At 44.3% G+C, this 27,647-nt stretch overlaps 2 protein-coding genes across 2 annotated transcripts in view; both read left to right on the top strand.

Moving 5' to 3' along the window:
• Positions 1–4,803, top strand: part of LOC137344857 (septin-4-like) — a 56,660-nt gene extending 51,857 nt beyond the window's left edge. The window contains exons 10-11 of the mRNA XM_068008067.1: positions 1,630–1,729; positions 3,059–4,803. Of these exons, the coding sequence (XP_067864168.1) occupies positions 1,630–1,729; positions 3,059–3,130 (172 nt within the window). The 3' untranslated portion in view covers positions 3,131–4,803. The remainder of the gene's footprint in view (positions 1–1,629; positions 1,730–3,058) is intronic.
• A 9,732-nt stretch (positions 4,804–14,535) lies between these two features.
• Positions 14,536–27,647, top strand: part of LOC137344856 (vacuolar protein sorting-associated protein 37D-like) — a 31,903-nt gene continuing 18,791 nt past the window's right edge. Inside the window, exons 1-2 of the mRNA XM_068008066.1 lie at positions 14,536–14,746; positions 26,257–26,428. Of these exons, the coding sequence (XP_067864167.1) occupies positions 14,648–14,746; positions 26,257–26,428 (271 nt within the window). The 5' untranslated portion in view covers positions 14,536–14,647. The remainder of the gene's footprint in view (positions 14,747–26,256; positions 26,429–27,647) is intronic.

Raw genomic sequence — 27,647 nt, 5'->3', positions numbered from 1 at the left:
GAAACTGTTCCCATTGGCGGAAGGGTCAAGAACCAGAGGACATAGATTTAAGGTGATTGGCAAAAGAACCAAAGGTGACATGAGGAAAAACTTTTTTACATAGCGAGTGGTTAGGATCTGGAATGCACTGCCCGAGGGGGTGGTGGAGGCAGATTCAATCATGGCCTTCAAAAGGAAACTGGATAAGTACTTCAAAGGAAAAAATTTGCAGGGCTACTGGGAAAGGGCGGGGGAGTGGGACTAGCTGGTTTGCTCTTGCATAGAGCGAGCGCGGACTCAATGGGCCAAATGGCCTCCTTCCGTGCTGTAACCTTTCTATGATTCTATGATTCTACACTGTACCTTCAAACACTCCCATGTCAGGTGTTGCATGGGTTAGATACAAAGTAAAGCTCCATCTATAATGTCACAGTAAGCACCTCAAGGTCAGGTACAGCATAGGTTAGTTTCCCCCTGAGACTCTAGCACCTCATCGCTATCCAACAGGTAAAGTTCCCAGCTTCACTAATTCTTGTCTAACATGGTTACCTGATGTGAGGATCTTTTGCAGTTTGTAGCCTCCAGTTACAAATTAGCTGTTCTATTGACCATACGAGCAGTGAGGAACATAGGAACAGGAGTACGCCATTCAATGGATTCATGGCTGATCTGTATCCTAACTCCATCCACCTGCCTTGGCTCCATATCCCTCAATACCCTTGGCTAGCAAAAATCTATCATTCTCAGATTTAAAATTATTAATTGAGCTAGCATTTTTCTGCTTTTTGTGGGAGAGAGTTCCACACTTCTACCACCCTTTGTGTGAAGAAGTGTTTCCTAACTTCTCTCCTGAATGGCCTGGCTCTGATTTTGAGGTTATGTCCCCTTGTCTTAGACTCCCCCACCAGTGGAAAAAGTTTCTCTCCATCTACCCTATCAATTCCTTTCAAAATCCTAAAAACCTCAATCAAATCACCTCATTACCTTCTATATTCCAGGGAATACAAGCCTAGTTTATGTAATCTCGTCTCATAATCTAACACTTGGAGCCCTGGTAACATTCTGGAGAATCTGCACTGCACTCCTTCCAAGGCCAATATCCAAGGTGCGGTGTCCAGAGAATATACACAAAGTGTTTTAACTAATTGATGTAGGCAAAGTGATTTAGCCGGTAGAAATTGATTCTGAATTTGTTCCTGCAGTACATTCATTGCCCATTAGGTCATGCATAATATAATTTCATTATCCTGCTATCTTCACTTCCTTACTACATTCCTGTTAACATTTCTCTGTGAGAGCACAGATTATTTTGCATATAATGTTTACAACTGTTATTGGAGGTTATATCATTGAGGAGAATAAAGTACTAAATGCTACAGATAAGGTGAACACAGAGCATTATTTCACAGTACATCAGGCAAGTAATGGGAAGTGGGGCTTTAAGCAGGATGGAATAGAAGTAGCTTTTGTAATCTTCCTCCATGGCTTCACTCTGGCATTCTCCTTAATCCACTGATGATGTAAAAGTGCCCTCGAAGTGTTTCACTAATTTGCACTATTATACACAGCAGATTTTCACAGGATGACCACAACATACACACTGCTCACCATATGGAATGTTTACTCAAGTGTCCCTACAATCTTTTTCAGCAAACTAACGAGGGAGAGTGGCACAGATTTCCCCATTCCCATTGTATCAGGATTGACGGATAACGAGACGGAGAAAATAATTCGGGAGAAGGATGAGGAGGTAAGAAATGCTCTGTCCAATTTAATTCACTTTTTTAGTGTTTGGCTGCCCCGAGACCTGTAGGACTGTGAGGAAAATTACAATTTTACTTGGTGTGTTGAAGAGTGCAAGGATTAAATCGATCTTAGTGAGCTAAGTGTACAGATTAACCTTATACTGATACTACTTGGTTCACCCCAACTCCGCAGTGGGCATCTCCTGCCGAGCCACTAAGATGTTTAGTGTGGATTTTACTCAATTGCGGTATTGCTGCCAGAATTGGGGCAGGACTTCCACATGTTGGACCGACCCCACTGTGATCTCATCTCATTTTTCTGGGTCAGGATCAATTAAGTAGGTCGGACAAACTCCCAGCGCTATCTCCACTCCTCATTGGGAGCTAGGAGTTTGCTGCAGTGAAACAAAAATCATCATCCTCTAAGGGCTTATCCATAGATGGTCCGTTGCCGCTACCAGCTTCTTCCAACTGCTGCGGTTCAGGGCTCTCGCTCATCAGCAGTAAGGCCCGTATTGTTAAGGGGAACCTTTATGTTGTTATCCCATCTTGTTCTGAGTCTGCCTCGTGGCCTCTTCCATGTTGGTGGTGGTTTGATGGTGAATGTCCCGGTAGGGTCAGACTCAGGGCGGAGCGTGAGGTGTTCATACCAGAAGAGTTGATTAGTCAGGGTGTGTACAGCCTCGTTTAAGATTTGGTCCAGAGGCTTAACCTTTAATAGCGTTCAAAGTGATCCAGAATCAAATCCATCAGTTCGCTTAGTCACTTCTTTGCATACCCACTTTTCTGAGCCATATTTAAATATGGATATTACTAATGCATTGTAGAGCCATACTTCGAACAACAGTGCAGGACTCAGTTTTTAATCGGCTCGGAATGAGCCCAGCTAAAAAAGAAGTCAGTTTGAGGGGGTTGAAAGAGGGAGAAGTGGTCAGATCACCAGAAAGATTATTCAGCCTGTCTTCCATCGACCTAGACTCCCACTTCCTTCTGGCCTTCTCCAATCGGCAATCCAGAGTCTGGAAAGTTGCTATATAAATGCAAGATCTTTCTTTTCTTTTAGTAGTGGGATGCTACAATTGGCCACAGGGGGGAAAAAATCAGCCGAGTCCTGCTCCTGATTGCCGTCTAATGACCCCTGCTGGAAAATGCACGTGTGTGGACTTCGGGTCAGGGCAGGGTCAAACTTGGCCATAACGCCCTGCGTGGTCACTTGGGTTAGGTAGCAGAGAGCTGCCAGTGACCAGAAGGCCTCATGGGGAGGGGGAAGCCGAGAGGAGGCCTTTTTTTGTGGAATAATTGATAGCCTCGTTGCCTGTTTTTTTGTATTTTAGTTGCGGCGGATGCAAGAAATGCTGCAGAAGATTCAGCAACAAATGCACGGCCAGAACCCCGAAGGATTGTAGCAGGTGGTGCTCGCCGCTTTCTTCAGGGATTTGAGATGTTTACAGTCATCACCCCTGCCCCAGGGCACGGAGTTCCTAGTCACAAAGCTTCGGGGCTTGGAACTCGGCCTGTCTAAATCACTGACTTCAGAATTCAACATCTCGCCTTTCACTGGGAATAAATGCATCCATTTTATTAGTCCCACTAATTTAAAGCACTTAAAATAGTAGGAACCAAACCTAGAATTCATAACTGCAATAAATGTTGGGTGAAGCCCATTAATTTGTAGTATTTTTTAGCTTAACATTTTAAGAATCCCGTTTTGCTTTGCTGAGAACAGGCTGGATTTCTTTTCCCAGATTTATGTAGTTATGATCAATCCTGCTGGTTGAAGAATTGTTCTTATTTCTATTCCGTTGGTAGAGTTTTCCATTCACTGTTAGACTGGCCACCAGCCAGCACATTTGTGGTCAGCGTTTATTCCGGTGACACTGAAAGAACCTGTCAGAGATTCCCACAACATTTTGGCAGCACAAGCTTTCCACTCATCGCTTCAACTTAGTCCTGAGGCAGCATCACAGCAGTAAAGTCAAGAGTCTCGTCCTCACATCTTTTCCGGGGTTTCCCGGGTTTTAACTTTACTGAAAGGATCAGAAGCACCAAGGGAAACGACAGATCTAGTGGGAATAAAAATGGAAATGGGGGAGGACTCTGGAAAATGGAGAAAAACACTGGAAGTTAGGGGAAAACATGCCGGCAATAGGAAAAACCACTGGAAATCAAAAAGCAGACCATTAATATTTGGAACCGTAGTAAGGTCGTTCTGAGTGAGGCCAAGAACACCTTAAAGGTTCTCCATGAAATGTTGAAAATTATACACTGAAATAGTCACATTCTTATTTAAAAGGTTTTCAAATCCCTACACAATAATGTCCGCCATTAAGTTGATATTATGAAATAAACAGAAATGTTATGGGTTATAATCAGGTCCTTCAAAGAGACAATGAACTCTCCCATCATCAGACTCCAAAAATACTGCATCCCTTTTAAGTCAAGTACCCTATAAAACATGAGACAAGGGTATCCAGTGGGTCAGTGCATTGCCTGGTGTGAAATCCTAGCCATACAGACCAAGTAGGCTCCAGGATCAATCCCTGGTCTCTACTATGTTTGCTGATCCCAGTGAGGCCAGTGGTGAGGGGCCCTGCGATGGACCTTAGTGTCCTTGGACTAGGGAATGGAGAATTGAGCAAAGGCTTCTCCTTCATATCACATTGTAGTAACTCGTTGGAAAATGTAGGTGCATGCGGACACTGGGTGAGGGCAGGGATTGTATCAGGGTCGGTTGCGATGCTCCCACCCTCAATCTAACGCCCTACTGACACCTATGAAGAAAGCCCATTTGGGTTAGGTACTGGAGAGCAGCCAGTGCCTGTGGAACTACCCCGGCGTGAGTTAGCACCTTGAGGAGATTGAGGGCAGAAAACTGATGATGATGAAGCAAAACTTCCAAACTAAAATCTGCTGGTTAAAAGGGTTCTCTGAATGAAATGAGCAGCTTCCCAACCAAGCACTAACCAAGCTTTAGCTCCATGGGTGTAATTAGATAGTGTGACAGCATTTGTCAATCTAATGAGACTCATCCTCTCCAGTAAATTGCTACAATTTGAATAAATACTGCTATTAAAAATGGTGCACTGTTCACATTTGTTCTTTGTTTCACGTAACTTATGAACTGCTCTCAGCCACTCAACTTTAATCATCAACTTGTATTTATATAAATCAGATCTAACTACTTCACGTTTGCCTTTATCAGTGACATTTATACAAGAGCAGCTGTGCAGCGGCAGAGCGTTCCTTAATACTGTCTGATGGTGAAAACCTCTGCCTGGTGTAAAGTGTTCGGACTTGAAAGACCGAGTGTCAAGACCGTGGCGATTGATTTTTTGAAAATCAAACATTTCATTTACAATCTTCTACAACAGTTTAAACAGTATAAGCATCATAATCTTACCACTGCGGAATGTGACTCAGAACTCGGGGAGATCAAATCCTCGTCCTGGGAGAACACATCTGCTTTCTTCTTCCTGATAGGGAAGGTTAACTGCTCCGTCCCTTCCTCGTATCTCCTCACAAAATCACCCGACTTTGGGACGTTTATTCTTTCACCACAGTCACCTATTGCCTACTATCAGGCAGTTAGTAAATATAATCAATCGTAAATATAATCAATCCAAGTCATAAGAACATCCATAAGAAATTAGTATTAGTAAAAAAAATAGTACTAGAGAAATTAATGGGACTGAAAGTTGATAAATCCCAAGGACCTGATGATCTCCATCCCAGGGTTTTGAAAGAGGTGGCTCTCGAGATAGTGGATGCATTCGTTGTCATCTTCCAAAATTCTATAGATTCAGGAATGGTTCCTGCAGATTGGAGGGTAGCAAATGTAAACCCACTATTTAAGAAAAGAGAGAGAGAGAAAACAGGGAACTACAGACCTGTTAGCCTGACATCAGTAGTGGGGAAAATGCTAGAATCTATTATAAAGGATGTGATAACAGGACACTTAGAAAATAATAATAGGATTTGGCAGAGTCAACATGGATTTATGAAAGGGAAATAATGTTTGACAAACCTATTGGACTTCTTTGAGGATGTAACTAGTAGAATAGATAAGGGGAAACCAGTGGATTTGGTGTATTTGGATTTTCAGAAGGCTTTCGATAAGGTCCCACACAGGAGGTTGGTGAACAAAGTTAGAGCGCATGGAATTGGGGGTAATATACTGGAATGGATTGAGAATTGGTTAACAGACAGAAAACAGACAGTCAGATTGGCAGACTGTGACTAGTGGGGTACCGCAGGGATCGGTGCTTGGGCCCCAGCTATTCATAATCTATATCAATGATTTGGATGAGGGGACCAAATGTAATATTTCCAAGTTTGTTGATGACACAAAACTAGGTGGGATTGTGAGTTGTGAGGAGGATGCAAAGAGGCTTCAAGGGAATATAGACAGGCTAAGTGAGTGGGCAAGAACATGGCAGATGGAAAATAATGTGAAGTTATCCACTTTGGTAGGAAAAACAGAAATGCAGAGTATTTTTTAAATGGTGAGAGATTGGGAAATGTTGATGTTCAAAGGGACCTGGGTATCCTTGTACATGAGTCACTGAAGGCTAACATGCAGGTGCAGCAAGCAATTAGGAAGGCAAATGATATATTGGCCTTTATTACAAGAGGATTTAAGTACAGGAGTAAAGATGTCTTACTGCAATTATATAGGGCCTTGGTGAGACCGCACCTGGAGTATTGTGTACAATTTTGGACTCCTTACCTAAGAAAGGATATACTTGCCATCGAGGGAGTGCAACAAAGGTTCACCAGACTGATTCCTGGGATGGCGGGATTGTCGTATGAGGAGAGATTGAGTAGATTAGGCCTGTATTCTCTAGAGTTTAGAAGAATGAGTGGTGATCTCATTGAAACATACAAAATTCTTGCAGGGCTCGACAGGGTAGATGCAGGGAGGATGTTTCCCCTGGCTGGGGAGTCTAGAACTAAGGGTCACGGTCTCAGAATAAGGGGTAGGCCATTTAGGACTGAGATGAGGAGAAATTTCTTCTCTTAGAAGGTGGTGAATCTTTGGAATTCTCTACCCCAGAGGGCTGTGGAGGCTCAGTCATTGAGTACATTCAAAACAGATCGATAAATTTCTAGATATTAAAGGCATCAAGGGATATGGGGATAGTGCAGGAAAATGGCGTTGAGGTAGAAGATCAGCCATAATCTTGTTGCAGGCTTGAGGGGCTGGATGACCTACTCCTGCTCCTATTTCTTATGTTCAAACCTGCAGTAGCTTCAGACTGTTGATTAAAGTGGCCAACAGGCCCATCATCCTCTATGATTTTGGTCAAGCTTGCAGTCATGCAGGGCGTTCAGTCCTTTTCCTTCTACACTGGGTTTTGTAAAATGCAGGGATTTCATTTAACAGGTCCCATAATGCAAGGGTTGAAAATTGGAAGCTTAATTCATGAGCTCTTGCCCAGCCAGTTTACATAATCTCCAAGGAGATGTTACGTCAACCCAGAGACGAGAAGACAACATTCTTAGCTCAGTGGGAAAATACATTCAGTGTGGGACTGAGACATGTCTGGAGGGTCCCAGGACCATAGATGCTACATTAACTGTCTGAGCTGGGACAACATCACAAGATAATTACAGATGAAGAAGGCCATGCAGCCCATCATAATTCACCCCTCCCTCCCCATTGCAGCATCCAGTTGTTTCTAAAATTATTCTACCATTCTATCCAGGAGCCTATTTCCTGATACTCGTCCAGAATTTGCCTTTTACTAGTTTGAAACTATGTCCCTTGTCCTACACTTTAGGTTTAGTTTACAGTAATATTCTGGATCAATCTTTTCCATACCAATTGCTATCTTATAAACCTCAATAACATCACCGCTCAGTCAGCTCCTTTCAAATTTCTTCATCTTACCTCATTCCTTAGACGGTTGACATGAGGAGTAAACCTGGTGCCTCTTCTCTACAGTGCCACCAGTGCTCGAATATCTCCCTTGTGACTCAGTGACCAGAACTGGACACAATATCCAAGGAGTGGACTGACTGGACTACAGTACAATTTGAGCATGACTTCCTCTGACTCATTTTGTACTACTTTCCAGATAGTTCAACATTGTGTTTGCACTGTTATTATTTCTCCGTGGTGACAATGTTAAGCATTGGATCTAATAAAACCAAGTCTCTTTCAACTTCAGGCTTAGCTATTCCAACAACATTCCTGGAGTACCATGTATTGTCCACTGTCTTCTTTCTATGTGCGGTACTTTACACTAATCCACATTAAATGACAACTGCAATTGTTCTGTCCATTTACATATTTTTTCCAACTCATTTTTTATTTCCCAAAATGTCTCTTCCAAATCCCTTCTAATTTGTGATCATCTGCAAATTTGACCAATTTACATTGAGTTTCTGAACTAAGTCATTGATTTAAATTAGAAACAATACTGGTCCCAATACTGATCCCTTGGCCAACCCCACTCAGCACTCCCCTCCACCCTGACATATCTCATCTAACCAGTACCCTCTATTTCTACCCTTCAGCCAATTTATTATCCTATCCCAAGATTACCCTAAATCCCCACAGCATTAAGTTTAACAAAAGCCTTTTTTGTGGAACTTTATCAAATGTCTTCTGGAAGTCTAGGTACAGCAGGTTGGAGGGTTTTCTACAATCTACTTGGGATGACACTTCCTCAAAGATGATTGGTCAGGCAGGATTTCCTGGATCCTATGTTGGTTGCTGTTCACTTGGTTACTATTTCTCAGATAATCTACAAGTTTACACCTGATAATCAATTCCATTATTTTACATGGAACTGAAGTAAGACTAATGGGTCTGTAGTTGTCACCTTTTGAATGTGGGCACCATGTTAGCCTGTTTCAATCCACTGGCACCTCCCCAATGTCCACTGACTCCCTCATAATCACCATTAATGCCTCACAAATGCCTACTTTGGGGTAAACTCCATCTATCCCTGTGGATTTATTCATTTTCTGTCTTTTGGTCTGCCTAGGAATTCATCTCTTGTAAACAACAATTTACATTTATTCATTTATAACAGTGAAATGTTCCAAGGGGCTTCACAAGGGAGCAGGTTGGACAATGAGTAGGAATAGGGAGATGTTTAGGCTGGGCTGATCAGGTGGGTTTTGAGGAGTAGACTGTACACACGTGCATATATATATAAATACATATACACATTAAAACAGGTACATGCATACATTCATACTTCAATAGACACACATTATATATCCATACAGAGGGGGCGAGTTTCTGCTCATTATATCAGCGCAATCTGGGCAGAGTCGGCCGAACCAACGCAAAGGATCGGGCAATTTCAAACGCAAGGGAGTAACGCTGGTGTTTTCAGCGATCTTATTCGCTGATTCAAGATTCAATTTGCCGGATCAGGCCCCGCCCACAAAACTGGCCACGCCCCCAGGTCGAAATAGCGAGATTCCCCTGGTTCGGGAAGGCTCTTAAAATTGGGCTCATTTTCTTTGGCGCAGGCACAAGTAGGCACATTTTAAGAGCTTTCTCATATCAAAAATTATTTAATTTACTAAGAAACTGACTAGTCTACACCAATGAAACTAGTAAATGGATCAGTATAGTTTTTTTTAAGTAATTTTCAGTGATTAGAAATCAGGTTACTCACAGGTGGGGGGCTGGACACTCTTATTAAAAATGCTGATAAACCCATTTTCAGCTGTATTAATAAACCTGCACCAGGTTACCGCTCTTAGATACATCAAGGTATGCTTTTTAATGGAAAGAAGAAAAGAGAAATGATTTTGTTCTATTACGATTGCATTATTTCATGGAAGATTTTACATTTGTGATTATGCAAATTAATTTTAGCGGAAACTTGAAACCCAACCAATGCAATTTCAAGACCATTTTGGGCACAATTTCCCGATCACGTTTAAAGCAGAAACTCTACCCCATAGACATAAATATACAAACACAAACATGCACACACCAATATACAAATGCACACATGCATACATAAATACATATATTTATACCCATATAAAATACATACATAATTAGACACCAACACATATACATACATTCCACACGTCTACATACACGCATACAGACATGCACACACGTACAAATATCAATACTGGCTACATTTCAAAAAATAATTCATTGGACGTGAAGCACTTCGAGACATCCTGAAGACGTGATAAGATATTAGTGTAAAGTCTTTGGGCCAGAATTTGCTGGAGTGGGGCATCTCACAGCGTTCCCCATTAGTTAGACTTACAATTGCACATTTAGGTTTTAAAATGATTAGATGCGGCGAAGGCAACAGTGCATCTGGGAGATTACTTTTTGGGCAAGAGAGGTTGATTGGCAGTCAATAACAATTATCACGTTGTGAAAAGGGTACTTACGCTGACAAATACTAGACTTAACTTTCTGTGGCGAGTTTAATGGGCATTTAATGTGTAAATTCAGCAACTTCATGAAAATCAAGGGGAGGTTAAGGGGGAGATGCCGTTTTGGCGCAAATTGGCCAGCAACTTGTGGTGATTCACAATTCATGGGGTAGCTCTTCCTTGCTACAAGTTGCTAGTCGACTTGCACATTAATGACGGCGTGCGTCGTTCAGACACCGTTATTTAATCAGTAAAATCTGGCCGGTTATATCTGAGGTGATCTTCTGTTTACACTCCACTGAACAGTTCACAATTTTACACAGTGTATCACCGCCCTCTGCTGTTAGAGTGGAGTACTGACTTTTTGCTTTTAACATTTTATTCTCCATCCAGAAAGAATTCCCAGCTATATATTACCAGGAACAGAATTCATACCATAACTAACAGGCAGAGTTGGGTGCACACAAGTATTGTTATACCCCATCATACTAGTGTAGTTACAGATTATTTCTTGTTTTTAAAGCTTAAGGAGGGAACTGTAAGAAACAGGGCGATTTTAACCCCCAGTGGGTTTTGGTGGGCAGGGAGGAGGTGGAGCGACTGCAAAACGCACTGGCTGGTGTAGATTTGAGGCCTGGGGTATTTTAGCTCCCAGACCTCATCCACATGCCACCAAAACAGATAGGAAGTAACAGCAGACCAGCAGGGAGGAGAGGAAGTTCAGGCATATGGAGGGCGCGGACTGGCACCAAAGGAAGGTTCGCCAGCAGGCGGGGGGTCTTGCGGGAGAGATGGGGGAGGGGAGGTTGCAGTATTATTTTCAGGGCGGGGAGGAGCATTCCTGCTCATCCTGAATCCACAAAGGAAAGTTTTCCACTTATCTTTTACGCCCCATCATCCTTCCCGGCAGCTATCAACCTGCTTTCACCTGGTGGGAGAGCCTCAGCATTTCCCCACTCAGGCTCGGGTTGAAATGCAATCAGGGTCCCATTGACATAATAGGACCCCGATTTGCATAAATTCACGAGGCCCCCTGCCTGCTTCAGGCAGGTGATTCAGCCGCCTGCAGGTTAAAGTCACAGGTAGCGGGAATTGGGCGACTTCCAAGTGGGTAACTAACCGGCTCAGTTTTAACTGCCCACCCGCACGTCTCCTCAGGCTTGAAACCGGCAAGCTGCATCAGGACATGCATTTGGTGACTGTAGTTCACCAGTTCCATTTAAATGAGGCTCGGGTCACAAAATGGCTCCTACTCTTCACCCCTGGCGGTCTGGGGGGGCCGAAGCAAGAGCAAAACGTACTCACTGGCGGAAGTTCGAGGCCTGGGGTATTTTAACCCCATTGGTCGGCCGCCCAAAATTACCCAAGTGTACTGATATGTGCCAGTGCACTCTGCCCATCCAATTCTGGTCTACTCTGCATTCAACCCCTCCTGCTCTAGCATCATTGCCAATTCCATCGCTGCCCAGCTCTAGAACTTTGTCCCTCAACCCCTCTGCCTTGCTCACACCAAGTCCCATTCACCCATCACCCCTGTGCTCGCTGACCTACATTGGCTCCCGGCCCATCAACTGCTCGATTTTAAAATTCTCATCCTCGTGTTCAAATCCCGCCATGGTCTCGCCCTTCCCTATCTCTGCAGCCTCCTCCAGCCCTGCAGCCCTCTGAGTGCTCTGCATTCCTCCAACTCTGGTCTCTTGTGCATCCCCCACTTCCTTCACCCCACGGTGGCCGTGCCTTCAGCCATCTAGGCTGTAAGCTCTGGAATTCCCTCCCTAAACTTCTCCGCCTCTCCACCTCTCTCTGCCCCTTCAAGACCTATCTCTTTGACCCAGCTTTTGGTCATCTGCCCTAATATCCCCTTTTGCAGCTCAGTGTCAATTTTTGTCTGATTGCACTCCCAATTTCCCTCTATCCCTGCTTGGGAGTAATCCCCAGCTGTGAAACACCTTGGGATGTTATGCTTCACTGCAGACACTATATAGATGTAAACTGTTTTGACCAGGACCAGCAAACTTAGTGCAACATAACAACTAGATTAACTGAGAAAAACAGGCATTCTTGGCCTTGACTTGTTTACAGGCTAGAAGGGGACCTCCCTCCCCTCCTCCTAATTTATGGGGCGATGTCAAACAAGATGATCTTTCTCTGCACAATTGTTCTGTAAATAATGTTTACTTTTTTAAAAATTCAAGGGCAAATTGAATATTTAAGAGTACCTCCAAAAATCAAAAGATTGGAAATTAACCTACAACAAATCCCAGGAGCATATTAAATAGTCATTTTGAATATATTAGGAATTTTTCACTTTTTATTTAGGAAACTGTAATCCATAGAAAATTCCCAAAAAAATTGCAAAGCAGCCCCTAAAATAGTTTCAGATATATTTTGGAAATCAAATCATTTGCTGTTGAATTATTTGAGAAAAAATTGTAGAAAATAATTCATAAGAAAATTTAAATAAAAATGAGAAATTTATGGGAAATTGATTTAAAGAATTTATTCATAAATCACACAGATTTATTTATATTTCCGAGGAATTCTCTCTTCATTTTTTTATACATAAAAAATACTTCAATCGAGGGGCTATCATAATCGAGTTTCATATACTGACAGCTGGGAATTTTACAAAGAAACATTTTTGAAACAGATCTGTGAAATTAAAAGATAATTCATCATATCGCAGAATTAACAAAAATAATTCTGGAAGTTTAAAAAATGGAAGAATGTCAGAAAGATCAGCAGTGAAAAAATTCTGACGTGTTTGCATTAAAACCAAAAATGCTGCAGGGTGAATGTTTGCTCAGCACTGCTCCCAGTCTCCTGGTCTCTGTCTCTCTGAGATGTGTCTGTCCAATGTATATCTTTCTCTATCCCTGTCTCCCCATCATGTGTTTCCCTGCCTCACCAACATGCATGTTCCTGCCTCTCCAACATACACTTCCTGTCAATTCAACATGTTTGTCCATGTCTTTTTTTTTATTCGTTCATGGGATGTGGGCTTCGCTGGCGAGGCCAGCATTTATTGCCCATCCCTAATTGCCCTTGAGAAGGTGGTGGTGAGCTGCCTTCTTGAACCACTGCAGTCCGTGAGGTGAAGGTTCTCTCACAGTGCTGCTAGGAAAGGAGTTCCAGGATTTTGACCCAATGACGATGAAGGAACAGCGATATATTTCCAAGTCGGGATGGTGTGTGACTTGGAGGGGAACGTGCAGGTGGTGTTGTTCCCATGTACCTGCTGCTCTTGTCCTTTTAAGTGGTAGTGGTGGCGGGTTTGGGAGGTGCTGTCGAAGAAGCCTTGGCGAGTTGCTGCAGTGCATCCTGTGGATGGTACACACTGCAGACACAGAGCGCTGGTGGTGAAGGGAGTGAATGTTTAGGGTGGTGGATGGGGTGCCAATCAAGCAGGCTGCTTTATCCTGGATGGTGTCGAGCTTCTTGAGTGTTGTTGGAGCTGCACTCATCCAGGCAAGTGGAGAGTATTCCATCACACTCCTGACTTGTGCCTTGTAGATGGTGGAAAGGCTTTGGGGAGTCAGGAGGTGAGTCACTCGCCGCAGAATACCCAGCCTCTGACCTGCTCTTGTAGCCACAGTATTTATATGGCTGGTCCAGTTAAGTTTCTGGTCAATGGTAACCCCCAGGATGTTGATGGTGGGGGTTTCGGCGATGGTAATGCCGTTGAATGTCAAGGGGAGGTGGTTAGACTCTCTCTTGTTGGAGATGGTCATTGCCTGGCACTTGTCTGGCGCGAATATTACTTGCCACTTATGAGCCCAAGCCTGGATGTTGTCCAGGTCTTGCTGCATGCGGGCTCGGACTGCTTCATTATCTGTCTCATGTTTCCCTGTCTCTCCAACATGCATGTTCCCACCTCTCCAACATGCGTGTCCATATCTAAAATGTCTCCCAGTCTCAACATGCATGTTCCTGTCTCCAACATGCATACTCCCACCTCTCCAACATGCGTGTCCATATCTAAAATGTCTCCCAGTCTCAACATGCATGTTCCTGTCTCCAACATGCATACTCCCACCTCTCCAACATGCTTGTCCATGTCTAACATGTTTTCCTCTCATCAAAATGCATGTTCCTGTCTCTCAAACATGCCTGTCCTTGTCTTAACACATTTCCCTGTCTCACTAACATGCGTGTTGCTGTCTCTCCAACATGCATATTCTCCAATGTGCTTGTCCAGGATGAACATGTTTTCCTCTCACCAACAATGCATGTCCGTCTCTCCAACATGTATGCCCCTGTATCACTAACATGTGTTCCCTGTCTCCCTCACATGTTTCCCTGTTTCCCTATGTGCCTCTGTATCTCCAGAATGCGTGTCCCTGTCCCTCTCGCTTCAACATGTGTATCACTCTCTTTGCCTTTGCAGCCCCGCCTGGCGGATCTGACAGTCCCCGCCCTGCGCGCACACACTCCGCCCCGGCTGGCTCTGTGTGTGTGTGTGTGTGTGTGTGGAGATCGGATGCTGGGGTTGACATGGTCCGGCTCCGCTAGTGACCCCGTCTCACACACCCTCCCGGGGGCTGACCGGCAGCAGCATGTCCCGGGACCGCTTCGGCATCCTCAGCACCCGGCAGCTGAGGGATATGTTGGAGGACGAGCAGAAACTGGGCAGGATGGTGCAGCTGAGCCCGCAGGTAGGAGAGAGAGCAGAGAGACATCAGTCGCATTGTAATAAATCGCAACACAAAACCGTGCAGCCAGCAAAGACCCTGGCTTTAATTTCACCCTGAAATTGCAGCCTCCGCCAGTGGCAGACGGCGCGGGGTGAAATTAACAAAAAGATATTTGCAGATGGAGGGCATGAAATTGACAAACCCGGGCTTCTGTCTACAAACAAGGGAATTCCGTTCACAGCACTGAGCGATGGTGGGACCTGTACTGAAGCAGGGAGTCGGTCGTCAGGACAGTGGAGAGGGGCTGGGAATTGGGCAAAGGTGAAGTGTCTGGAACAAAAGAGGAGGGACTGCTCCATCCGACCCACTCCATTGCTCGCATTACTTCGCACTGCAAAGGTGAGAGGGAGCAGGAAATACCGGAGGAGCTCGGTGTCTGTCGGCTGGGGGCTCTGCTCTGAACCCGCCGACCGCGCTGCTCGTTCAAAGGGGTCCCTGTCAGACAAGGAGCCTCCTCCCTCTCCCTCTCCCTATCCCCAGCAACAGGACATCAGCTTCGTGCAGCCCACTGTGAATGTTTGACCTGTTTAAAGGGGGCTTCAGTATTTACAGAGAAAATATTTTAAATTAACAGGTGCAAGCTGATTAACTTTAAAGCTGTTTTAGTAATCAGCCCCACTAGGGAGTAGAACCGTCATCTAACTACCTGTAGAAAATATATACAAAATCCTTCCTGGGGAGCACTTCTTGTCATCTTTTTCCATTAGAGATTCCTATTTCCACATTTATAATGGGAGCCACCTATGTAAACTGGTCATGCTGTAATTACATCCTCCTGCCAGTTGAGGTGCTGCAGCGCCACCCCTAGCAGGAGGATGGAGTGTGACAAGTTTACATAGGCAGTTTCCATTATAAATGGAATTTAAAATTGAATTTAAAAAAAAAACAGAATTGATGACTTTAAAATTACATCAGTGTGCCCTGGTCCAAATATTCCCAACCTCTAGCCTCACTTGCTCGAACACTACATTTGGTCTTAAATCACCATGACATGTGCAATTGACTATTGGTACGATAAAATCAAAATATATGAAATTAAAGACAAAGCGGGTGAGATTGGTCTTTGCCAGTAGCATGAAACGGGCTCCTAGCGAATTGGTAGTCTGTTTTACACCACGTCTATTGCCTTCAGTGGAAAGCAGATTCGGGCGCAATGTAAAACCAGCTGTCGATTCGCTGTGAGCCCGTTTCACACTACTGGTGTAGACTAATTTCCCCCATGTTGTGTATAACTTTAAAATGGGGATTGAATTACCCACGTGGGCTCAGGTCCAATTACTCCCACATTCTAACCCCACTTCGCTTAAAGACTAGAGGGTTAGAAATTGGCATGCTTTGCGCCCATTGTTTGGGCGTAAAATAGGCACAAAGCATTTCAATTTTGTGGTGGGACGGCCTGCGCCCAATCTGCGCAGATGTTGGTCCCACTGCCAAATTCTTTGGGCCCATTCTGTAGGTGTCCCCAGTGGAAGCCTAAAACGGGCATTGGGCCCCTTGAGTCTGTAAATTAGGGGCCAAATTGGTCACCGATGAGCAGGCCTGGTGTGGGGCCAGGTGGCGGTCCTGCCCACCAAACAAAGGTAAGTTTTTGATTTTTTTTTGGCTTTTAAAAAAAAAACCATCCTGTGAAATAAATTAACTGGGAAATATCACTGAAATCTATTTTTGCTGAGGAAAGATGAAAAACATTTGAAACTATGATGTTGAGTCTGCAGGATATTTTACACCTTAGAAAAATAAATGCAAAAGAGACACAAAGTCTCCAAATTGGCTGAAGAGGAAAATTACAATTGGAATAATTAATGGCCAAAAATAAAACTAAACCAAGCCTACAGGGTAAAGGATGAGAATGACAGTGGGAGGAGCGTAGACATTCACTGAAACAGGGATTAAGAGATATTGGATAGACAAAAAGGCCCTGTGAGATGAATACAGCAAACACAATACTAAAGCTTTCACCAGCATGTAGAATTCTCACATTTATATAGCGTCATATCAAAATCTCTCAAAGCAGGTCGCACAGTGAACAATTTTGGAATGTCATGCAGTCATCAAATGCAGCAGCCATTCTGCAACATGTGACAAGCAACCGTACCCTTAATGGCCTGTTTTGTGGTGGTGTTTGTTGGTGAAAGAACATATGGCCAAGATACAAGGAGAACTCCCTGCTATTCCTTAACATCTACCCAAACAGGCAGACAGGGCCCCTGTTCAACACATCTCATTTTAAAGCACAGCACCTCTGCCAGTGCAGCACTAGAGTTCAGGAGATTATGTCCTCTTGGTCTAGCATTTGAAATCACAATCTACTGATGTGGAGATGCCGGTGATGGACTGGGGTGGACAAATGTAAGGAGTCTTACAACACCAGGTTATAGTCCAACAGTTTTATTTGAAATCACAAGCTTTCGGAGGCTTCCTCCTTCGTCAGGTGACTCACCTGACGAAGGAGGAAGCCTCCGAAAGCTTGTGATTTCAAATAAAACTGTTGGACTATAACCTGGTGTTGTAAGACTCCTTACAACAATCTACTGACCCAGAGGTGACACATAACAGAAAAGAGTGGTTAGAGAGGAATTTGTCACCCTAAAAGATAAAAGTCACAACCAAACTGCAAGAGATAAACTAGATAAAATTATTAAGTGAATATTTTCCAGCAGCATTTGTTACCCAATTTCTGTTGTTTGTCCAAAATCCAAAGATTTTAAGTCAGTGGGGCAAACATACTTGATCATTTGAAGGGACTTAAGACTAACAAGGCTCCTGGGACAGATTGACCATATTCTGGGGCTCAGAAGTAGACTAGCAGGGCAATTTGCAAGGCATTGACTATGTTGAAGGAATCTTTGGGCACTGGTGAGGTTCTGCTTAACTTTAATTCCCATATAAGCCAGGTTATCCAATTTCATGCTAGCGTGCATGTGTGTAGCCAGATCTGTGAACTCCCACTCATTTCAATTCAATAATGTCACTTATTTTGATCTGACTCACTCTTAAAATTAAACATGTTTAAGTGAATCTGTCAAGATCACAAGATAATTTCGGAGGAAGGCCATTCAGCATATGATTCATTCATCCTGAACAACTCCAGTCTAACCCATTGCTGCATCTTATTATTTCTCAAATAATCTCAGGGTTTTCACCTCCACCACTCTATCTGGAAGTCAATTTCAAGTGTTGATCACTCTGTATTGTAAGAATTTACTTCTCCGATTTCTTATAAATGAATAGGTTCCGAAACCTAGTGTCAGCAGCTTTAGTAATTTATTAATAAAAAGAAATATAATCAACCGTAGCAAGCAAGTTATATACATCTATATACTTACTAGCAGACAATCCATTGGGTGAACCGAGTGCACTCTGAGCTTGACTTCAGTCCGAGTTGCCTGCAACCTACTGGAATGGCCTGACTTTTATGTTCACGAGTAGACGACTCATAGGCTTTTGTTCTTAGTGTTTTTCCATTACCTCTAAGCTTTCTTGTCTCCTGTTAATTGTGTTAATTTGTTAAAATCATACATTTTTTACTTAATCCAGTCCCTCTCTGCTGTTCATTCATACCGTACTACTTTAATCTGGTCTGTCTCAGCTACCTTTACTTCTGAATTCTACCTTATCTCACCAGCCTGACTAGTTTCTCAAGGGTGTCTCTCCCTATGTCAGCAGCAATCCGTAATGCCGATGTGTCCAGCTGCTTGTTGTACTTAGGCTAACTTATTTTAACTCACAATGCCTGTGTTAGCCATTTTCTTTTATTGTCTCTAAAACCTACACGTATGAAGAATGTCAGATATCTGTCCTGAATTACCCTTTCACTAGATTGAACCTATGACCCCTTGGCCCACTCTCACAATTTAATGTAAAATAATATTCCACTTCCATTTTCTTAACCATCTTATGTACCTCTGTGAGATCACCTATCAGGCCTTTCCTTTCCAGGCTGAAAAGCCCAAGTTTCTCTGATCTTTCCTCATAACTCAGACCCTGACACTACAGATCGGCCTCGTGGCTCTGCTTTGCATTGTCTCCAGTGCCTGAATACCTCCCTTGTTTCTCAGCGGCTAGAACTGAACATAATGCTCAAGCTGCGATCGGTCAAGAGCACGGTACTGTTTGATCATGATTGCCTCTAGCTTGCAGCCTTTAGTTTTGGCTGTATAGTTAAATATCCCATTAGCTTTATTGATAACTGTTCTGCGTTGGTTTTGGACATGTTGAACATCAATCTGCTAATACTCCTACGTCTCTTTCAACTTCATCCTCAGCTATCTCACACCATGGAGTACGTGTGTCACCCATTGTCCGCCCTATGTGCAGGCTGTTTAATAATAACCCTCATGCCGAACAACTCTGGTGTAACTGATGTCCAAAAGTGGTTTAGACACTAATGAGGGCTGAACTCTTTCATGGGTTCTGTGATCGTAGCCAGGGATCCCTCTCCTTATCCAATCACCCTCTACTGAATGGAGTGTGTGTGTGGACACTGAGTAAGGACAGGGATAGACTTAACTCTGATGCCCCAGTGGTCAAATAGTCTGCTGACACTACCTCTCTACAATGAATGGTCAGTTTGATGAGGGCTGCCAGCATCCATGAAACTGTACCCAAGCAAGAGTCAGCAGGATGGATTTTCCTTCACAATCCCTCCCTAAATTGGATAAGGTGCTGGCAGGTGTGCTAAGGCCTACTGCTGCCTCCCTGTACTGATCTGCATTTTCCTTCCACTGGCCCAATGCTGGCTGCCTGTTCTCTCCCCACTGCATGTAAATGCTGGCATCCCAGCACATTTCCCTCCTGCCCACCCCTCTTTCTGCTGTTCCCCAGGGCCACCTGGTGAAAGGTAGCGTGAGGCCCAGGGTAATGACGGTAATGGCCTTAAGTCTGCTGCTGGAGGCTGAGGGCCCAGGAGAGGCCTCCTCTCCCTCCAAATGGGCCCCTGTTATGACATTTGAAGGCATCACAGAAACAGGAGGAGACCATTCAGCCTCTCAAGCCTGTTCTGCCATACAAATAGATCGAGGCTGATCTGTATCATAACTCCATCTACCCGCCTTGGTTCTGTAACCTTTAATGCCCTTGTCTGACAAAAATCTATCAATCTCAGTTTTGAAATTTTCAATTGACTCCCAGCCTCAACAGCTTTTTGGGGGAGAGAGTTCCAGATTTCCACTACCCTTTGTGGGACGAAGTGCTCTCTCTCATCATCCCTGAACGGCCTAGCTCTGATTTTAAGGTTATGTCCCTTTGTTCTGGGCTCTCCCACTAGTAGAAATAGTTTCTCTCTATCTACCCCAGGTATCATTCTGATCAATCCGCGCAATACCTTCCTGAGGTACGGTGCTCAGAACTGAACCCAGTCTCCAGATAGGGTCTAACCCGAGCTCTGTACAGCTGTAACATAACTTCCACCCCTTTGTATTCCAGCCCTCTGGAGATAAAGGCCAACATTCCATTAGCCTTTTAAATTAAATTTTGCGCCTGTCCACTAGCTTTTAGTGATTTCTGTACCTGGACCCCCGAAATCTCTCTGCCCCTCCACAGTTCCTAGCTTCTCACCATTTAGAAAATACTCTGATCTAGCTTTCTTAGGTTCAAAGTGGATGACCTCACACTTTCCCACATTGAACTCCATCTGCCACAGTTTTGCCCATTCACTTAGTCTATCAATGTCCCTTGGCAACTTTTTGTCCCCATCAACACTATTTACTGTGTCTCGATCTCAGCTGAGCAGTCAAAAAACTGCAGTCATTTCTGTCTTCGGGGGTCTTCTGCTCCTTTAAGTACAGTGGCAAAGGTCACCTGGTGCTCCAGTACCACCTGATTTCTCTTACTTGCTGGTGGGGTTCTCTCTTGGCAGCGGGAATCCCACCAGCAAACCACTCTGCATGCCGAGGTAACCCTGATCCAGGAAAATGGGGTTACGACAGGTGGAAGTCCAGCTCATAGAAGGAAATTCCACCCAGTATCTTCAGAAAAAGGGGGAGTAAATCGCCTGCCTCCACCCACCTCCCCCCCCAAGTTTGTATTTGCATTAAGAGTTCAGGCTGTAGAAATACGACATTAGATCCTGCCTGTTTGCGAGTAATGAGCCGTTAAAAATGATCCATGCAGATCGACAATTAACAGATTGATTTTTCTGGCAGACAATAACCAGAAATTAATAATTAACTAGATAATTAATCACCATTAAACTGCTGCTTCAGTGCACACAGGGAGCAAAATAAATCTCTCCGTATTATGAACATAACAATTTTAGGAACGGGGAGAGGACAATCAGTCCAACGAGCCCATCTCTTCGTGGATCAGACCCACTCATCTATCTTCTCACCGTATCCCTCATGCATGAAAAAGTTTTGCCTGACTTCCCCACTTATTCCTAACTTGTTCACTTTTACCTATGAGTCGAACACGTCATCTCAGTCAGCAATTTGCTTGGATCAATTTTTCCTTTATAATATAACTGAGGTTGTTACAGTGAACTGGTGTAGAACATTGCCACATTGACTGAAGTCACTAACCCAGCAGCACCCGCTGAAATCACTAACCCAGCAGCACCCGCTGAAATCACTAACCCAGCAGCACCCGCTGAAATCACTAACCCAGCAGCACCCGCTGAAATCACTAACCCAGCAGCACCCGCTGAAATCACTAACCCAGCAGCACCCGCTGAAATCACTAACCCAGCAGCACCCGCTGAAATCACTAACCCAGCAGCACCCTCTGAAATCACTAACCCAGCAGCACCCTCTGAAATCACTAACCCAGCAGCACCCGCTGAAATCACTAACCCAGCAGCACCCACTAAAATCACTAACCCAGCAGCACCCTCTGAAATCACTAACCCAGCAGCACCCGCTGAAATCACTAACCCAGCAGCACCCGCTGAAATCACTAACCCAGCAGCACCCTCTGAAATCACTAACCCAGCAGCACCCACTGAAATCAGACTTTAACAGAGTAAATTATAATCCAATTTTTTTTCTGAAAGCTAGAAGTAAAATCAGACTAAAATTCAAGACAAAAAGACAAGAAACTCCAATTTAACTGATTCCTAGGACTGGACGGCACTGGCCAGTAATTCAGAGCATTTGGAATAGATGTTGGAAAATGAAATGCATGAATGAAGTCTTTCGAGCCCCAGTGTACACATGAATGAATGTTACTTTTTCAATGACAACAACAACTTGCATTTATATAGCGCCTTTAACGTGGTAAAATGTCCCAAGGCACTTCACAGGAGCGTAATCAGGCAAAAATTGACACCGAGCTAAAGAAGGAGACATTAGGACAGGTCAAAAGCTTGGTCAAAGAGGTAGGTTTTAAAGAGCGTTTTTTTTATTATTCGTTCATGGGATGTGGGCGTGGCTGGCGAGGCCGGCATTTATTGCCCATCCCTAATTGCCCTTGAGAAGGTGGTGGTGAGCCGCCTTCTTGAACCGCTGCAGTCCATGTGGTGACGGTTCTCCCACAGTGCTGTTGAGAAGGGAGTTCCAGGATTTTGACCCAGCGACGATGAAGGAACGGCGATATATTTCCAAGTCAGGGTGGTGTGTGACTTGGAGGGGAACTGTAGGTGGTGTTGTTCTCATGTGCCTGCTGCTCTTGTCCTTCTAGATGGTAGAGGTCGGGGGTTTGAGAGGTGCTGTCGAAGAAGCCTTGGCGAGTTGCTGCAGTGCATCCTGTGGATGGTACACACTGCAGCCACTGTGCGGTGGTGGTGAAGGTAGTGAATGTTTAGGGTGGTGGATGGGGTGCTAATCAAGCGGGCTGCTTTGTCCTGGATGGTGTCGAGCTTCTTGAGTGTTGTTGGAGCTGCACTCATCCAGGCAAGTGGAGAGTATTCCATCACACTCCTGACTTGTGCCTTGTAGATGGTGGAAAGGCTTTGGGGAGTCAGGAGGTGAGTCACTCGCCGCAGAATACCCAGCCTCTGACCTGCTCTTATAGCCACAGTATTTATATGGCTGGCCCATTTAAGTTTCAGGTCAATGGTGACCCCCAGGATGTTGATGGTGGGCGATTCGGCGATGGTAATGCCGTTGAATGTCAAGGGGAGGTGGTTAGACTCTCTCTTGTTGGAGATGATCATTGCCTGGCGCTTGTCTGGCGCGAATGTTACTTGCCACTTATCAGCCCAAGCCTGGATGTTGCCCAGGTCTTGCTGCATGCGGGCCTGGACTGCTTCATTATCTGAGGGGTTGCGAATGGAACTGAACACTGTGCAATCATCAGCGAACATCCCCATTTCTGACCTTATGTTGGAGGGAAGGTCATTGATGAAGCAGCTGAAGATAGTTGGGCCTAGGACACTGCCTTGAACTCCTGCAGCAATGTCCTGGGGCTGAGATGATTAGCCTCCAACGACCACTACCATCTTCCTTTGTGCTAGGTATGACTCCAGCCACTGGAGAGTTTTCCCCCTGATTCCCATTGACTTCAATTTTACTAGGGCTCCTTGGTGCCACACTCGGTCAAATGCTGCCTTGATGTCAAGGGCAGTCACTCTCACCTCACCTCTGGAATTCAGCTCTTTTGTCCATGTTTGGACCAAGGCTGTAATGAGGTCTGGAGCCGAGTGGTCCTGGCGGAACCCAAACTGAGCATCGGTGAGCAGGTTATTGGTGAGTAAGTGCCGCTTGATAGCACTGTCGACGACACCTACCATCACTTTGCTGATGATTGAGAGTAGACTGATGGGGCGGTAATTGGCCGGATTGGATTTGTCCTGCTTTTTGTGGACAGGACATACCTGGGCAATTTTCCACATTGTCGGGTAGATGCCAGTGTTGTAGCTGTACTGGAACAGCTTGGCTAGAGGCGCAGCTAGTTCTGGAGCACAAGTCTTCAGCGCTACAGCCGAGATGTTGTCGGGGCCCATAGCCTTTGCTGTATCCAGTGCACTCAGCCGTTTCTTGATATCACGTGGAGTGAATCGAATTGGCTGAAGACTGGCTTCTGTGATGGTGGGGATATTGGGAGGAGGCTGAGATGGATCATCCACTCGGCACTTCTGGCTGAAGATGGTTGCAAACGCTTCAGTCTTGTCTTTTGCACTCACGTGCTGGACTCCGCCATCATTGAGGATGGGGATGTTTGCAGAGCCTCCTCCTCCCGTTAGTTGTTTAATTGTCCACCACCATTCACGACTGGATGTGGCAGGACTGCAGAGCTTTGATCTGATCCGTTGGTTGTGGAATCGCTCAGCTCTGTCTATAGTATGTTGCTGGGAGGAGCAGTTAAAGGGGGAGAGAGAGGTGGAGTGGTGGAGAGGTTTCGGGAGGGAATTTTTCTCCAAGTATCATTCAGATGGTGGAACCAATAAGTATCCCAGAGTAGAGATGTATTCATAGGTTCTGATGTGCGCAACTTATTCTTTACACAGGAGTTGGCTGCTACTATTTTGTGTTCAAGAATACTTGCATGCCTCATTACTTACACAGAATTTCCAACTCATTCTCATTTGACACCCTGCACAAAGCAGCCCCGGATCACTAACAAATTTGCTTCACTTCACTCACGTCTTCGATTCGTCACTGAATCTTCACCTCCGTAAAATGTTCTTTCGGCTGAAAGGTGTAAAAATAACACATTTGAAACTATGATTAAGCACTTGAGCTTTTAAGATATCGCTGACATAGCAGGTGCTAATTAAATGCATTTCCTGTGTGGGATGATGTATAATTTCACACTGTTGATACCTGTTACACGATTTCACCTTCACAGCATTTAAAAGTGAGCGAAGCCTGAACCACGTCTCTAAAGCTGGTGATATCTGTACACAGAGGAGTCAAGGGGCTGCTCCCACTAATAATTATTTTGCCATTGGCTTCAATTTTCCTAAGTAAAAAACAAAATTCTTACTGTTACAGGCATGTGCTGCCGCAGAGCATCCTGGGTAGATTGGTTTACGGAGCCAATCACAATGGGACGCAATAGAGGGTGTGTGCACCAAGTTTACAGGTTTAAACTCAAAGTGGTTCAGCAACATTATAGCTGGTGTGTTCTGATTGGTCGCACTGAAGCACATTACTTTTATTACACCCTAATGAACCTGAGTTGTAGAAAGTGGAGTAAGCGGTACCTTCCTGAAAGTGTGTTTTTAAAAAAAAGTGCGAAAAATTGTCTTCAATTTAACGCGTATTCTGTGCACTAAGGATAATTTCACCTCCTGCTCAGCCACGGGTGCGGGGGGGAGTCCCTTTGTTGTATTTTTTAAAATAAAAATTTAAGTGAAGATGAGAGTAGTAAGTTTATAATGTGATTACTGATAATATCACTACTTGTGTTATGACACTGCTCTTTAGTAAACATGTAGCATATCTTATCTGATGACCCTTTAAATATTATAATGACAGCCTACAGTCACCCACTTCTACAAAATATGCAGTTTAAGTTGGTATGGCTGTCTGTCTCACACAAACACACACACACATACAGTCTCACACATATACAGTCTCACACATACACACACTCACACATTCTCATGCACACACATGCACATACACTCTCACACATACACTCACGCACACACTCACGCACACACACACACACACACATGCACATACACTCTCACACATACACTCTCACACATACACTCACACACACACTCACATGCACATACACTCTCACGCACACACTCACGCGCACACACACACACACACACACACACTCACACAGGGAGGGAACACCAGCCAGTGTTTCTAATCACCATCTGGTGACCCCTGCTGGAAAGTGCATATTGGTTGGTGATGGGATCGGACGCAGCTATGATGCCCCTTGCAGTCAATAGCCTGTGGATACTCGCTGCCCTGTGGATACTCGCTGCCCTGTGGATACTCGCTGCATAGGTTCAGAAGTAAAAGAATGGCCATTTGAATGTGGTACATTGAGGGCTGCCTGTGGAACCTTACCCCATCGAGAGTCTGCGCCTCCAGATGACAAAGGAATAAAATTGATGAGAAAGATGAAGAAAGCATGTTCAGTTTTGTGATTCTTCATAACTCTTGGTTCTAGAATTAAACAGAAAATATCGCCCTGATCAAAACTATTATCAGTTTAAATTCTCAACAAGCATTGTCAGAACCAATGAACCAGAAGACATTTTGAAAAGTAGAAAAACAATGAAAGTGGGAGTGGTTTATATCATTATCACTATTATTTTTATTGTTGCAGCATTATTATAATCAGCTGCATCATTACAGAAAAAAAGAGCACACCGATTGGCGACTTCAAACCCATGTAGCTGGGGAGAGAATCTTTCCTCAAAGTTCTTCACAAAGTGCATTACAAAAAGCACCAGGATGCCCACAGAGTGCATCATCGCCAATGGAATCCAATTGCGAAAGGACAGCGCACAACACAAAATACATACGTTGCTCAAAATGCATTAAGAAACCTTTGTTACAAAATGCCATCTGTTGCCTCTACTATTGGTGCAACTCCGGGGATAACACGTGTCTTTCTGCTTCTAGTTACAGACGCTGCAGTTGGAGCGGGAGATGATTCTCGCTGGTAACCGGAGGATGGCAGAAGACAATCTCAGCCTGCAGCCTCGGCTGGACGACCGCAAACTACGTTTGGCCAAGAAATACCAAGAGTTGCAGGAGGTGACTGCAGTTTATGAGGACAAGCAGAGGAATGTTGGTAAGCAACTCTTCTTCTCTAACTCGCTGTCTGGCCTCCCAGATTACAGCCAGCCTTTTCCAGTATAATCTCGCAATAAACTCACACATACAGATGAAAAGAGAAGGAACAAGTGGACAGAACCCTGGCCTGGGAGCAGTTAAAATCCCCCAGTACGAAAATCAGGTGACCATAAGAGTAAGGTTCAGCCTCCAAGTTGGTGAAATAATCGGTCTACAACCAAACCTAAATTCTCCAATCTGTGTTATTTTAACACCAGCGTTAGCCCATTTACAATATGAGTTACCGCCAGCTAATTGGAAAATTGAGGTTTTGCAGTTTAGCCACAAACATGAAGAACGACCAATGGGGAGAGATACTGGAGGTGTCTAGCACCCATGGCAAGCACACATGTGAGAGACTAGGAGCTGTGGAGGAGCAAAGGGATTTAGGTGTCCACAAGCTAATGGACAAATACAAAGAGTAATCAAAAAGGCCAATGGGATTTTGGCCATTATCTCAACGAGGGTAGAATACGAAAGTGAGGAAGTGATGCTTCAGTTGTACAGGCCTTGGTCAGACCCTACCTGGAGTATTGCATTCAGTTCTGGGCACCGAAACTCAGGAAAGATATATCGGCCTTGGAGGGGGTACAGCGTAGATTCACCAGAATGATACCGGGGATTAATGGGTTAAATTATGAGGACAGGGTGCATAAACTTGGGCTGTATTCCCTTGAGTTCAGAAGGTTGAGGGGTGATCTAATTGATATGTTCAAAATGATAAAGGGATTTGATAAGATAGATACAGAGAAACTATTTTGTCTGGTGGGGGAATCCAGAACAAGGGGGCATAATAAAATTTAAAGCTAGGCTATTTAGGAGTGAAATTAGGAAGCACTTTTTCACACAAAGGGTAGTGGAAATGAGGAATTATCTCCCCCAAAAGGCTGTGGATCTGGGACAATTGAAATTTTCAAGACTCAGATCAAAAGCATTTTGTTAGGTAAGGGTATCAAGGGATATGGAGCAAAGAGGGGTGAATGGGGGTGAGATACATGATCTAATTGATTGGCAGAACGGGCTCGGGGGACTGAATGGCCTACTCCTGTTCCTATATAACCCTAGCAAGGTTCAACGCCTTCAGGAGAGCTGTGGAGGAAACTGGGGGGAATATTTTCTTTAAAGTAGAGAGTTAAAAATAGTTGTAGACAATAAAAGTAACTGCTGTGTATGACAGA

Source organism: Heptranchias perlo, chromosome 28, assembly GCF_035084215.1.
Source record: "Heptranchias perlo isolate sHepPer1 chromosome 28, sHepPer1.hap1, whole genome shotgun sequence".
Taxonomy (NCBI): domain Eukaryota; kingdom Metazoa; phylum Chordata; class Chondrichthyes; order Hexanchiformes; family Hexanchidae; genus Heptranchias; species Heptranchias perlo.
This window is presented reverse-complemented; position numbering and strand designations above follow the sequence as displayed.